The following is a 15,804-nucleotide window of genomic DNA, read 5'->3' on the forward strand; positions in this document are numbered from 1 at the left end:
CCCCCACCCCACCCCACCCTGCCAACATGGGCACACAGTGCCGATCCCTTTTGCTGTTTGAAGCATGTCATTTTGGAGACATGCAAAGTATGTAGTTATAAATTCTGAACTGACAGCGAGTCTCTTTCCACAGGAGGGTGGGGACTGAGCTTACACTTTAGCTCCTCTGTCAGGGTAATTTATGGCTCTATTAAGATGGTACGCCTTAGATTTCTGCAAACAAGAGGACACAGTTTAGAGCTGTGAAATCATTGGACTTGAGTTTGCCTTGCTCCTTTCCGGGGGCCAATTAATATGGCAACCTTTAAATAGACTAAGAAAAAGAGGAACACAACTGGAACGCCTTGTTAACACAAAGGAAAATAACCTGGGTGGAGCTGTTAGAAGTGGGAAACCATTGACAAGACTGAGGACTTTTCTCCCAAGCAGTGACTTGAGCTCATTGTCAAAGGAACAGTGGCTTTAATCACTTTCCCTGACCTTTCTGTAGTTAACTTGGTATATAAACTAAGAGAGAGAGAGAGGAAGTATAGCCATTCTTTTCCATGAAATTACCAGTAAAACATTTATTATAACAGAAGCAGCACTCCCTTCATGCTCTGCAAGTGAAACCAGGTCATTGGTGCAGAGTGGAGCTCCCACACTTCTGCTGTGCTGCAGTACCCTGAGGGAAGTCTGTCTGCTTTGGATGCTTCAGAGATGCATGTTAGCCTGGTGGGAAGTAAAGCATGGAATTAGGTCTGACTACCTCAAATCCTGTGTTGCAGCAGTGAGCTGTTTACAGCACCCCAAAGACTCTTGCTGTTCTCAGAAAGAAATGCATCTCTTTCCAGGGTCTGAACAATGAGAAATGAATTTCTTGACAGTTAAAGACAGGACAGATTTAACTTTTAAGGATCCACTGAGGATGGAAGCATAAATATAGCTAGTTGACAGTTATACAAACCACCAACGATCCTTAATGAATCCTGGGTGTGGGCATCAAGGCCCTGTCAATTTTGACATTTTGACCAAGTAGCTTAAACCCAACACTCAAGAAAAAGTCGAATGCTTGCTGGTCTGTAACATCTGGGATTTTATTTGTCATTTTGGAGTAACTGGCAAGTGCAAAAGAAAGAGTAAAGGGGGATTATCTTGACAATGAAATGAGTTACTCAATCTTGTGATAATGAAAAGCAGAAGAATTCTAATGCCTTTCTGTAGTCCCTGAGGTAGAGGTACATTTATGATTTTTGCAGAAGTAAAATGTAGGCAGGCAGAGCAGATGGCCTAGAGTCCATGAAACATAATAGCTCCTCATCCGAGGACTGAGCGCCACTATTAATCCCAGGCAGATTCCCTCCTATTACTCTATAAGAAGGTTCAAAGTCGCTACTGGTCAGCTAGTATTGCCTCTTTTTTCACTCTGAAATTACTCATGACTTATTTTGATATGTGAGGATAGTTTTCTGTGCATTCTGGTAAACTATTGAGGCATTCTCCAAAAAGTAGGAGGTCCTAAACTTTAAAATGAAATAAAAACTAGTAAGAAAATTTACAATTTCTCCCATAATACTTCATATTATTTCTCTAATATGATGAAAAATAAAACCTAACAATATGAGACCCAACATTTAAATCTCTTGTTTGTGATCATTAAATGTGTGAGTAGATAAAGTATTAGACAATAGTGAACAGTATCAATCCTCAAGAAAGGTCAACTTTATGTTTTATGTAATTCTGTGTGTATGATTGTGGGGGGGTGCAAATGCCACAGCACATGTGTAGACCAGAAGACAGTTCTGAGAACCTACTTCTAATGTCCCATTTTTACAGGGGTTCTGGGGATCAGAATCAAATCATCAGCATGCACAGCCAGTGCCATTACACTACATCATCTCAGGATCCCCGGGCGGGGGGATGGGGAGGAAGGAAGGAAGGAAGGAAGGAATAAATGGGAATGTTTAGTATGTTCAAAAACTAGTTGATTTTTTTTGCTATTTGGACATGTTTTGTGTTGGACATATATTGTGTTGAAATAGGCCCACATCTTTGATTTTGTAATATATATTTGTTCTGTGATTTTAAAAAAGCTATGACTATAAAATGCTTATCATTTGTCATGCACATTTTGTGTTTTAGTGCTGATGTAGTCTCCAAATCTGCCCGTCAGGAATGATTTAAAATTCAGAGTATAATAACTTCAGAGAAATAGAAGGATAACCACTATATTGAATCTCATATGTATTCAAGGATACATACAAAATGAAAACTTTCTAATGAGCCACAGAACAGGGCTATGGGGGCAGTCTCCTGTGTAATGGTGAACATGATGTACCTGCCCAGCCTTCGAGAGGGGGATGAGCTCACATCAGGAGGATAACCATCTCTGACTTTTTCTTCTGATTCATCACTGACCTGAACTCCATTTGAACCTTGTTAGACACACACACACAAAAAAAAAAAAAAAATCCTGCTCCAAACTATAAAATATAATTAAGCCCTTTTGAAACGATGTGTAAAAGAACATTGCTGTACCCCCACTTATAACCACTACTACCACCACAACCAATAAAGTTAAATCAAGCACTGCCTGTAATGGATTAAAATAATAAATGTTCCTGGATTTCAGTGAAGTGCTTGAAGAAAACAGGCTTCCAGCAGCCGGAGTAGCTGAATGTAGGAAAGACATTTATTAATGATGAGTTCAAGGATGTGGCCTGTGTAATGTCATTGCTTTCTGTTTACCGTGTGCTACACAGCTCTTGTATTTTACACAGCCCACATGTATCGATATACAATTATGAAAAGATTTTTTGTTTTAGCAAAAGAATTGTTAATTGTATAAATAGGGCTCTTTGGGGAATCTTCATCGGACTGTTTCTTTTTGATAAGAAAACCTTTACTGTATTAGTCAGGGTTCTCTAGAGTCACAAAACTTATGGGTAGTCTCTATATAGTAAGGGAATTTGTTGATGACTTACAGTCTGTAGTTCAACTCCCCAACAATGGTCAGCAGCAGCTGTGAATGGAAGTCCAAGGATCTAGCAGTTGTTCAGTCCCACAAGGCAAGCAGGCGAAGAAGAAAGAATCTTCCTTCTTCCAACATCATTATGTAGGTCTCCAGCAGAAGGTGTGGCCCAGATTAAAGGTGTGTGCCACCACAGCTCTGTAAATCCACCTTCAAACCTTATCTCTAACAATATTAGCTTATTTCTTATTACCAAAATTACCAGATTGTGAACTTAATCTAATTTCTTTGCCAGAATGCTTTTGGCCTCAGGTGACATATTTTTACCATAGTTCATAATAGTGGTGCTTGCCTGTCCTATATACCAGCGGGTGGTGAAGCTGCTGCTTTCTGTTTCAGTTTCTCTAAATTTGGTTGCATCTGGATTAAAACAACTGATACACACTTCACCCATAATCACATCAAAATAGTGCATTTGAAGAGAAGAACGGGGGCCTTTAAGACAACAAAATTGCTGTCAGGTGACATGAATTTCATTGAACAAAAGGTTACTGTGGAAGAAAGGTTCCAGCCCTAGTAATTAAGTACTAGAGACATTTTTCTAGCAGCCTTCCTTTTCATCCTAATGATAACATCTGTTAGTCTAGTGGTCTGAGAAATGGGTGTTCATTAAGAGTTCCAGCCCTGAGATATGGGAAACTAGAAGGCTACAAATAAATCTACCCTGCTCTGTGCAGTTGTTTTTCTGAAAGTGTTGAGTTCTGCCTGTGGCCACAGCAAATTGCCCTCTTATTCACATAAGTGAGAGAGCTGTGTGCTAGAGAGATTATTGGCAAAACAAGCCTGGCAGAAATTAATGAATGAAAATATATGAGGTAGTCTTTTATACCCTAGCGGGTCCCCTAGACCCATTGGCTGTGTTAGTATGACATGCTGAGGCTGTGCAAGAGAGCTGGGGCAGGAATGCATTTATTTACAGTGCTGTTACCACTTGCAGAGTGAACTGAGAGCAGTGTTTGTAAAGCAGCAGAGTACTTGAAGCAGATTGACAGAGTCTGCATGCCTGCTACTTATTGGCCTCTTCTTAAATCTTCTCTCCCTCTGTCAACTAAACTATGCCACTTGAATATTAAAGCCATCACTCGTTAAATGTTTGAGCTAAAATTTATTTTTAAAGATGTACTTTTTTTATCAAGAACCCCTTTATCCTTTCCTCTCATAAATCTTATGGCTCAAACATACTACATTTAATATTTACTCAATAGCAATGATACCAACTTGATAGAATAGTAACTACAAATAAAAACTTTAGTCGGTCTCCATAGCCCTGGTTTCACATTCCTGACTTGTAGCTTATTTGAAAAATTAAAATGATCTCACGGACTATGAGTACTATGTGCCGCTAACGTCAGTGAATCCTGGAATTAAACCCAGTGAGCTAGTCTTAACTGCTTCATAGGGTTAACCCTGAAAAGGTAGACTTTTGTACAAGGACATTTTGAGGTAAAATGGACTTAAATGGCTTCTGTTTTTTCTGATGTATCAGACTTTTATTGTGTAGACCAAGACCAGTTTCTAAGCCACCACAGTCATTTTGCTTTCAACAGTAAGTTTATATGCAGTCTTCACCTATATGACTAGCTACAGAAATCACCTCAGCAGGCATGATAGCACATACCTGTAAACCCAGCACCTGGAAGATAGAGGAGGTTCACAGCCAGTGTGGGCTACATAGTGAGATCTTGGCCTCCCAAAACACAGACCCAGCAGAACTTTCTTCATAGAAATTAGCTATTGTGTCCATCTAAGAAACTTTACAGATATTTTTTATCATCCTTCCTCTCAAAGAAGGCTGTCATTTATTTTTCAGTATGTGGTTGTAGTACCAGGAAAATGTTAGTGAGCCTCCCAAAAACAGACAGGAACCAATCTGATGCAGTCACATCAGGGTCTTTATTCTATTCAAGCTAGCTCCGGGGCCCTCCAGCACATTAATTACCATTATGCAGGATGGTTTTGTTGGTAGGGGAGCCCCAAATGTCTATTGGGACAAGGCTTTATGTTTATAGTAAGTAGCAAGTCAGGGTGAGTGTACAAGCATCTAATTGGAAAGCTGCTGTGGCCTTTAACACAATTGGCTGCTGCTGGGAATCATATCATAAACTTTATATCTGTTCTCCTCTGCATTGGTGGTCGCTAGGCAGGGGGTGGGCTTGTAACCTGAGGGTGCAGGTTTGTTGAGGGAATAACCTAGAGATACTGGTCTTGTTGAGGGTGTGGCCTGGAAAAGCTGGTCTTGTTGGGGATTAACCTAGAGACTGGAGCTAGGCTCAGGTTTTGTTGGGGATCAACTTGGAAACTAATGCTAGGTACTGGCCTGTTAGTTTACCTGAGTTCATTGGTGGTCGCTAGGCAGGGGGTGGGCTTGTAACCTGAGGGTGCAGGTTTGTTGAGGGAATAACCTAGAGATACTGGTCTTGTTGAGGGTGTGGCCTGGAAAAGCTGGTCTTGTTGGGGATTAACCTAGAGACTGGAGCTAGGCTCAGGTTTTGTTGGGGATCAACTTGGAAACTAATGCTAGGTACTGGCCTGTTAGTTTACCTGAGTTCAAACTTAGCTTGGGTTCTCTAAAATTGAGTCTGAGCTTAAAAGATTTGGCTTCTCATGGTCAGATGTACCAGTCTGCTTCCTTAAAACATGCCCATATGAGCCAGTCAAATCTTAGTTTCCTAATACATTCCTGTAGTATAAGAGAGCAAACATGGTGGCCAACTGGAGGAGGATAGTGATCTTCCATCACTTCATGGTGTTTGCATTTTAATTTTCCAAGACTTCACAAATATAACTTTCCTAGACAAGGATGGAGTATGAACAGCCAGGGTAGAAAGATGTTTCTTCTTTCATGTGAAATTCTCCTTTGATCTTTTAACTTTTTATTGATTCTTTGTATTTCACATCGTGTATCCCAGTCCTCCTCATCTTCCCATCCCTCCATATCCACCCTGTGCCTTTGCAGCCTTCCTCTCAAAAGAAAACAAAGCAATACCCACACCAACACCTCACTAAGGAAGCTACAGTCTTCCCCACATTATATCCTCCCCAAACAGCTTTACTTGCAAATGTTCCTTGCATTGAGTCATTGGTCTGGTTCCAGGCTTCTGCTTCAGTATCAATACTGGATCTACACTGGGACTTCTATCTGATAATCCAAATCCTTGTTTCCCCATGTTATGGAGATCCTGCAGCTTTGGTTCTGAAGGACTGGCCCCTTCATGTGCTCCTGCAGTTCATAAATGAGTTAGATGTTGGGGTGGGCCAACTCAAAGCCCTGGATCTGAGCCTGGGTGGTAGCTGAGTTAGCTGGTCAGCCCACCAGCTTTCTTGTGCCCATGCCACCAGGACCAGCTCTCCAGCTCTGCCTGGTTGAGGGGTGGGGCAAGTTCCACCACAGTGTTCAGGTGGGAGTGTGGCAAGCTCTCCCATCTGCAGCAGGTAATGAAGAGCTAAGCAAACTCTGGCACCCAAGCCACAGCAGAGCCAGCTCACCCACCTGCTACAGGTGGTAGGACTGGGGGATAGAGGTGCCTGCTCATCCCTGCCATCAGGCCAGCTCTACTGTGCTGCCCAGGGAGGGCCAGGGACAGCTCTCCCACACTCACTCCATCAGGGCTAGCTTTTCTGGACCAGTGTCACCAGAGCCACCACTCCCATGCTGTCCAAGTGAGGGGCTCTCTTACTGTAGGCCAGCTCAACACAGTGCTCAGACATCAGCGTGGACTCAGGCTGCAGCCCAGACCACTGACATCTGGATGGCCTTCAGTGGTGACACAGGCCACAGCCATCAGCACAGACTCTGGCTACAGTAGGACCCAGACCCAGCCCCAGCCCTTGGCTGCAGCACAAGCCCAGACATCACCATAACCCCTCCTCATATACAACTCTTCCTCACAACTGTAGCTTCTCCAGTTCCACCTCCTCTTCAGTGCACTACTTGTCTTAACTCACTCTCCCATCTCTCTACCACATTCTGCTCATCATAGTTGCAGCAGCACTTGTGTCTCTTCCACCATCATCCCCTGGGGTAGGGGTGGGGAGGTGGCAAGTGTTTGGGTGTCTCAGGAAAAGAAAAACTTGTTCAATCTTATGTTCCTAGTTTCTTACATTCAGAAGACCAGGCTTGTATTAAGGCCAAGATCCAGTCTTATTCTCTAAATAGGACTGGATAAGAGGTCTTGGAGACTGAAGTTCTTCCTACAAGAAATTAAAAGGTATCTTGGAGAAAGGCCACCAAACTAGGTCTCACTTCCTGCTCTCTTTTCTGGACACTGTTACCCTTTGGTCACTGAACAATAGATACAGTCCCTTGTTTTACTGCATTACTTTATTGAGTATTTTTACTTAAGATATTAATAAGCATAAACTTATTGCAAACTTGAGTATAAGTAGGATCCAATCATTTTACACATTCTGTTTGAGGATGGAAAACAAGGTGGTTTTGTTTTTGGGTTTTTTACAACCAAGTGCTATATTTTATGTGCTTCACAATAATTTGAAGGAACATGAAATGGAAAGATTTTGGTTTTAGGGGACTTAGTCGTATTTTTGTAGATTATACTTAAAAGATTTTTTTCTTCCATTTTGAGGCATTCTGGTCTTTGCCTGTTATGCTAATTTGCTTCTGGATGTTTCTAACATATGCTTGCTGACTTTTAGTGGCCCAAGATTACTTCCAACTGGATTAAAAAAAAACAAAACAAACAAAACCTGCCTCTGCTCTGCTCACACTTGTGGTCATTGAGTACTCTCCCAACAGGACTCAGGAGCTGGGATAAGGTTGTTCAGTGCAGACGGTATGTGGAGAAGAGAATTGTTACATTGGGCTCGTCATCCTGATGCCCACAGGCTAGCCATGCTTTTAAATGGTTTTCCAAACAAATGGTTTGCTATTGGTCCTCTAAAGGAGTAGTTTAAAGGTCATAAGACTATTCCTTGAATGCAATTTTTATACTCATTGAAAAGTATATCAGCCCTTCCGGTCTGACCTGCACCAGGGTAGCTAGGGCGCAGAGTCGGCTGACACCCGCCAGCTACCCACGACACCCTCCACGGGAGCTTAAGACTTCTGGTGAGTGGAACACAGCGTCTGCTCCAATCCAATCACACGGGACCTGAGACTGCATTAGTTAGGGAAGCAGAAAACCCGGCCTGAGTAGGGGCACAAGCCCCTTCCGGTCTGACCAGCACTATAATACCATGTGTACTGCCTGAAGTTCTGCCCACTGTGAAGATTTCCCTTCACTTATGTCTTTCAGGGTTGTCCCAGAAAGGGGTTGTAATTCTGCAGCTGTCCACTTCTGGGTGGTACTTACATAATGTGCAGAACCATCAGTAAACCAGGTTCTAGTCTTCTCTTCTTCAGCCAGCCAATCATAGGAAACACCCCATGAGGGTATAGGTGCATGCTTGGCAGCAGATGGCATTGTAACAGGAGTAGAAGAAACCATAAGCATTTGAGCAACTTCTTCATGTAACTTCAGGACCTGCTTGGGCATGATCACATACATACCACTTCCATTTGATAATAGATTACTGCTGTGTACTTCCTACTTTATGACTTGGAGGGTCTGATAACACCCAAATCATGATGGGCAGTTCAAGTTGCATGGTAACTTGGTGTCCTGTTGCCAAACATTCAGTTTCCACTAAGTCTCACCAATAGTATCTTCTAGACCTATAACCAGACTCAAGGCAAAGCAGGCCAGCCTGGGATAGAGCAAGTTCTAGATGAAGAAAAGCTTAAATCCAGGCATGGTGATACATGCCTCATGCAGATCTCTTCTGAGTTCAAGGTAAATCTGCAGAGCAAGTTCTAGGACAGTCAAGCTAGGCTGTGAAGGAGTTGGAAAACAGAAAGCTGGTGATGATGTAATAGAACAAGGCAGGGCATGTTCTGGCCCCTACAAACAGCAGAGCTTTGGCAGCTTCGGCCAACAAAGGCCCATAAGGAGTGGCACTGTTAGGAGGAATGGCCATATTAGAGGAAGTGTACCACTGGATATGGGCTTTGAGGTTTCAAATGCTCAAGCCAGGCCCAGTGTTGCTCTCTTCCTGCTGCCTGTCCTTCCAGATATAGAACTCTCAGCTCCTTCTCCAGCACCATGTCTGCCTGCATGTTGCCATGCTCCCACCATGATGATAATGGACTGAACCTCTGAACTGTAAGCCAGCCCAATTAAATGTTTTTCTTATGAAGAATTGCCTCGGTCATGGTGTCTCTTCACAGCAATAGAAACCATAAGACAGAATGTCAAAAAGAAGTAAAACCCCAAAAGTAGTAGGTATTTCTGCCATCCAGGTTTTGGCTTCTGCATACCATTCTTCAGCATCCAGGTCTCTGGAGAAGTGGTTGATGCCAGAGGGGAAATGGGGGAAATACATTGAGGCTGGAGAATAAAGAAGATTATCCCAAAATGACAGAGGTAGATCAAAAATACTAACTTAAAAGGATAATTCCCAGTGAACAAAGTTGGCTTAATTTAAACAACAAGTAATAATATTGAATATTTACTTATAAGGTGAGTATTAGTGGTTCCATACTAATACAGATACAACCTGTAAAACGGGGAACTAGAAAGCTCATGTATACCATTCCTACATAAGTTATGTCTACAAACTAGCTCAAAGAAATGCCCAACAATTTATTTTTTAAAAAAATGGCAAGCACATGAGACTGTACACGGATAGGAGCATTAAAGGTTCCATGTTCTGGACTTCTATGACAGAATTTCAATTTCATTTACTTAGCACACTCAGTAACATAGAAACCACTTATCAAGATTTTAGTCAGTGAATCAAAATTAAACAATCAGGAAAATCAAAACAATAAGCTGAGATCCCTTAAGTAATAGCATAAATAGGTCAAAACATAGAAATAAGATAAAGTAGAAAATCTTTGGTAGAATGAACTGAAAAGTACCCAGAAGAAAACATGAGCACAGAGTAACAGATTAGGACAGAGGGCACATAAGAGGCACAGAGAAAAGATCTAACATAACTAACTGTCTAAGGGAACAGAGGCCAAATATTTAAACCTGGGTACCATAGTCTTTGAGGCCAATTAAGCTTCGTTGTTGTGCACAACGGCATAATATGTAGGAATGAATAAGGGCAGTTCTAATAAAACTTTATTAACAAAATCTGGAAGCTCATTTGATTTAGTCAGGGAGCCACGCAGTTGCTCAATCTTAGTCATATCTTTGGGAAATTAAGGTGCGATATTAGTATTAGAGGATAAGATACTGCATACCATTTTAAAGAGATTAACATTCTTAACATAGAATAGAGGCTACAGATGGAAAAAAAAGAGGAGTTAGGAAAAAACTTTATTGCAGTGTACAACTTAGGATATGATTGTGAACCTGATGAACAGTGATAAACGTTATGGAAGAACAAAAGAAAGAAAGACAAATGTTAAACTGCCTCCAAAGCATTGGAGAGCAAAAGGAAGGGGTAAGCTCCACCCTGGAATTCAGAGAGAAGCAAAATGCCTTATGAGACTGGAAAGAGATTGGTAACAAGAGGTCCAGAAGGCAGATTTCTGAGTTCAAGGCCAGCCTGGTCTACAGAGTGAGTTCCAAGACAAGCAGGGCTATGCAGAAAAAAACAAAAACAAGAAGTCCAGAGTGAGCAAATAGATTTAAGACTAGTTAGGATGTGTGAGTCATAATAGGATCTGTCATGCCATCTCATCCATGTATATAATATACTTTAGTTATACTGCATTCAAACAGGAATGCAAAATAAAGAGCTTCAAATGAGCAATTGATGGAAAAAAATAAAAAATAACAACCAAAACAAAAACAAAAAAACCTCAAGGTAATTGTAAAACAGAAGTTTTAGCATTGCATGTTTGATAAAGACTTAAGAAATTGATCTCTCAACATGGTAACTTTTTAACAAGCTGTAGCTCACACACTTGTGGATCTCATGCCTTTCATGGAGTTTTTAAAGATGTGTATCTTATTTCCACAGAAAGTACATATAACATATGAAATTTTCAATTCTCCACAGAACTTTAAAGTCAGTATGGGTACTGTACTTTGAAAAGGCATATATTCCTGGGCCTAAGTGTTTCTTAATCTTTCATCTTTTTGCAGGATCAAATAGCATTAGGAAAATAAGCCCTGCACATTACAAATCTGGCCTGGTGAAAATCAGTTTTCATAATGACAGTTTAGAATATGAGTTTCTTGGGAGGAAAATAAACTGGCCACTTGCACCCATGCTCTAAGTATCTTGAAGTCTGTTGTAGACTTTATGGAAAGGTTTGATCCACACTCCTACTTCAAGTTCAAAAGGAAACCTACATTTTAAAGTGTATTCCTTTTCTGGGTGTGTTTACTTTGAAGTATAGCATACAGGTTTTTCTCATGAATCTAACCTGCCACTATCTATTTTTAAAACTGTAAACCTCAGGTGGTTATGATGTGTGAAGTTTGGATTAAGCTAAAGTTATTAGAAAGCATATGTTACGTATTTTGATTGTTTTTAATTTTAACATGGGGCAGCCCAAAACTTGAGTGTCTAGCAAAGTAATATACTGTACTCTGTTGCTGTAAGAAATCACAGAAAATTGCCCAATCACATCATGTTAATAACGGACAAATGAAGCAGCTGTTCTTATTATTAATGTACTTGTTTGAAAACTTGCACAATTTCATGGAACTGTCTTTGCTCATAAAACCTAAACTTCTCACACATGGAAAAAGCCATAATGTTTTGGCAAATATCTCTTTCTTAGGAATGTGAATATCTACCTGCTTCATAACTAGAATTCTATAATAATGGCATGAAACTGATGGAAAGCCAACTGGGAAAGGCCTGGCAAGGAAGAATTAGCACTATATAAAAATATACATAGTCCTTTTCCTAACCTCAGTGTGTGTGTGTGTGTGTGTGTGTGTGTGTGTGTGTGTGTGAGAGAGAGAGAGAGAGAGAGAGAGAGAGAGAGAGAGAGAATGAATAATTACACTGTGCACCCTTTCCATGTCTCTCCTTCAGGCGCAAGCCTTGGATCATCATTTCTCCTCGGCATACATGATATTCTCCTTAAAACAAGCCTCAAAGAAAGAAGTCGGATTCTTATAGGACCATTTTCTGCTGCTGTCAATCTGGAAGCTAAATGGTGTAAACACAGTGGCAATCCAGGTCCACAACAGTCCATACCCAAAATATCCATGGATTTAAGAGGTGGTTTGCTACAGGTCTGTAGGAATCAGCTGTGTTTTCCCCATAAGTTTTTAACTACCCTATGTTTTGTTTTATTTTGAAGTGCTTCACTAAAATTTAAATTTTTCTGTGACAAAGTATTTAGTCAGATGGTGTCTATTGAACTTTCACAGGGCTATTGAAAAACGAGTCCTATATCATTCAATTTACCTGTTTTGACAGTATAGTTCAATGAGTTGGGTTTAATTATAATTGTTGTTTGTATATTTAGAGCTTGTGATCGTTATCACCATGGTCAATTTTAGAACATTTTCTTACCATTCATTTATCAGTTGAAGGGGTTTTGGAGTCTTTCCATTTTAAACTATTCCCAAATAATGTTTCTGTGAACATCTGCAGACACGTTTTTTTCATGGACATCCGTTTTTGTTACCCTTGGTTGTATAACTGACAGTGGAAATGGTAGTTAGGATCTTTTGAATGGGGGATCATCTCATTATAGAGTAGTCAGCAAGCATCAAGCAGTGTCACAGGAAAGCTTGTCATGGTTGCAGGTTTCTTAGATATGTGATGCTCAATTGCTAAAACTGCATACATGTTAATTCCCAACCTCTTACCAAGTTCTTATTCATGGAGTGTGTGAGCATCTCCATCCTGTTTCTTGATGGTATTTAGGTAGCTTTCAATTTCATCTTTATGCGGCCAAGATTATCATGTACCAAGATTCACAGTTAGAAAATTGAAGTAACTAATTTATCAGTAAAGGAAATTTATTAAATGGAAATGTCTTAAAATCATCAAAAAGTTGTAATTTTTCAACTCCTCGCTTCTTTTGCTGACATGAACCACAATTTGGGGAGGTTCCAAAGAAAGTACTTTGTGGCTTTGAGAAGGCTTCATAATTAATCTTAACTGTACTATCTTTTTCTGAGGCCGAAAAGTAAACATTAAGAATAGTTATAAGAGAAAAATAAAATTTATCCTCTGAGTTCTAGACACTTGACATTAATCACTGTGCCTCACTGATCACATAGCTTCACCGAGCTCTGCATCCTTGGTTCTCAAACTCCTCAGATGCTAAACACTGGATTGTCAGAATGGAGTTGTATGTTGACAGTCTCGCTAAACTCAGACTCTAGGAACCTTCTAAATTCAAATTTGTTGGTCAGCTTCCTTCTCTCTTGTTAGAAAGCAGCCATATCGCCAGGTCTATTCAGTCTCATGACAAAGGGAAGAAGCTATTCCGTGGCACTGTTATTATCATTTTATTAATATTTGGCCTAGAGAAGCTGTTTCTCTTATTCTTGCCCTTTAAGAATGTTCCTTTTTTTTCTTTGCTAAATGAATTCACAAATAGTACTATACAACAATATAATATCACTATTAATCTACAGCTTAAAATGTGTTGTTATTCATACAATATGTAATATTTTTCTTGCTGTTTATTTACTCAAGTATTAGAATTTCAAACAATAAATTATTAATTCTTAGGAACTATAATTTATTGTCAGTAATTAAACTGAGCATGATTATAGTCTTACATTAATTCAAACATGAAGGTACCTAATTTTCCTCAAGAGATGTTTATGTTTAAAGACTGTTAACTTTTTCATACCCTTTTGAAGGTTTTCTGGGGTCAAGAACATTTGAATTGCTTGGCTCTTCTGCATGAATTATTCAATGGGTATCTTCAGGAGGGAAAGTCTGAAATGCCAGTACCCGAATCAGCACCCCAAATGCCATCTCCAGTGGAAAAGACTCAAGCTTTTAAAACTGAACAAAGTTCAGATGACCTGCGGACAGGCATCTTTCAGTATGTCCAGGATGCTGGTAAGTAAAACCAGCATGAGCATACGGCGCCTATACCCAGCTGCGCTTTGAAGTGAATTTGCTAACTAGCACAGTGGAGCACTTGATAGTACTTCGCTCATACTTAAAGTAGGAAAGAAGTATATATCAATCATTCCCTAAAATTTACTTTTTCTGTCTCAAATCATATTTTAAATGACCAATTAGTTTCTTTATGTGATTTTCTTTTATTTTCTCTTTGAGAAACCAACACGTTCCTTCTTAAAAACTTATAATTTTGTTTTTAGAATCTTTGAAACTCCCTGGTGTGTATGAAGTCTTGTTTTATAATGAAACAGAAGAGAGCCCAGGGATGATGTTATGGAGATATCCAGAACCTCGAGTGCTTACCCTTGTACGAATCACGCCTGTGCCTTTCAACACCACAGAGGATCCAGATATTAGTACAGCAGACCTGGGTGATGTGCTGCAGGTATGTGAAGGCTGGGTTTTTCCTTTCCAAACTAAAAGCATTATGAGAAAATGCTTAGAACATATTTTTTATATCAGTCATAGCAAAGATAAGTACATTACTTGTGTACTGTATTTATATGTGTAGAAAGAAGAACTATATTTTGATGTCTCTAGACCACCTAAAGTAGTACAGATCTAGGGCATTTCTAGGGGCCAGGTAGCATGCAGGAAGCTTGGTGATTCTCAGCAGCCAGAGTCAGTATCAGGTCATGCACTGTTTTTTAAAACTTAATAAAAATATAAGGAACCAGGATGTGAGCTAAGTTCAAAATCAGAGAGGCTGAACAAGACAGTGCTTCAGTTTCTGGAAGCTGAAGAGAGCTTGCTCTAGAATTGACAGGATGGGTAAAGGAAGCAGGCAGGAGAAGCAGGAGAGAGGCCCTTGTGGCAAGCTGCTGATATGCTGCAGCTGTCAGTCCGCCTGTGAGGATCAGAGTTTAACTTGGGGCTGAGAATGGGTCTCATTGATAGAAACAACTCTTTTTCTTTCAAGATTTATTTACTTATTTCATGTATATGAGTATACTGTAGCTGCCTTCAGACACACCAGACACATCAGATCCTATTATAGATGGTTCTGATACCATGTGATTGCTGGCAATTGAACTCAGGACCTCTGAGCAGTCAGTGCTCTTAACTGCTAAACTCCAGCCCTAGAAACAACTCTTTCTTTTCTTTTCTTTTCTTTTCTTTTCTTTTCCTTTCCTTTCCTTTCCTTTCTTTTCTTTTCTTTTCTTTTCTTTTCTTTTCTTTTCCGTTTTGTTTTGTTTTTCGAGACAGGGTTTCTCTGTGTAGCACTGGCTGTCCTGGAACTCACTCTGTAAACCAGGCTGGCCTCGAACTCAGAAATCCGCCTCCCTCTGCCTCCCAGGTGCTGAGATTAAAGGCGTGCACCACCACTGCCCGGCCCTAGAAACAACTCTTAAGTTGCAATCTTAGAATCCATAAACTGTCTTATTTTTTGGAGAAGTTGAGAACAGAAAATTTGTAGAATTGTATTTTCTCCTTTGTATATAAAGTGCCAAGCTAGAGTTGCTCTTAGGGATCAGAGTGCAGCTGAGACAGTCTCAGGTGTCAGAACCTCACTCTAGCACAAAAAGGGTTTTGGTTGTTGAAGGGTAGAAGAGTCTCCCCACCTCATTTTTCAAAAGGAACCTTCCAGTTGTCAGTTGTTTTATTGCAATGGTCTCAAAGTCTGTGTTGGAGGCTCAGGTATAATGTTAAATGGCTGATCCTAGATGGAAGGAAAGTATGAAATGGGGGCTCTTGGTCATTTTAGTGCAAGTACTGTGGGCTTTGAGGTC

General features: G+C 40.3%; 1 protein-coding gene across 2 annotated transcripts in view; it reads left to right on the forward strand.

The window, feature by feature from the left end:
- Vps13b (vacuolar protein sorting 13 homolog B) overlaps positions 1-15,804 on the forward strand; it is a 543,216-nt gene that overhangs the window by 395,524 nt on the left and 131,888 nt on the right. For both annotated transcript variants that reach the window (XM_021183993.2, XM_029469591.1), the window contains exons 37-39: positions 12,011-12,213; positions 13,804-14,008; positions 14,275-14,459. In XM_021183993.2, the coding sequence (XP_021039652.1) occupies positions 12,011-12,213; positions 13,804-14,008; positions 14,275-14,459 (593 nt within the window). The remainder of the gene's footprint in view (positions 1-12,010; positions 12,214-13,803; positions 14,009-14,274; positions 14,460-15,804) is intronic.

This window comes from Mus caroli, chromosome 15 (assembly GCF_900094665.2).
Source record: "Mus caroli chromosome 15, CAROLI_EIJ_v1.1, whole genome shotgun sequence".
Classification (NCBI taxonomy): domain Eukaryota; kingdom Metazoa; phylum Chordata; class Mammalia; order Rodentia; family Muridae; genus Mus; species Mus caroli.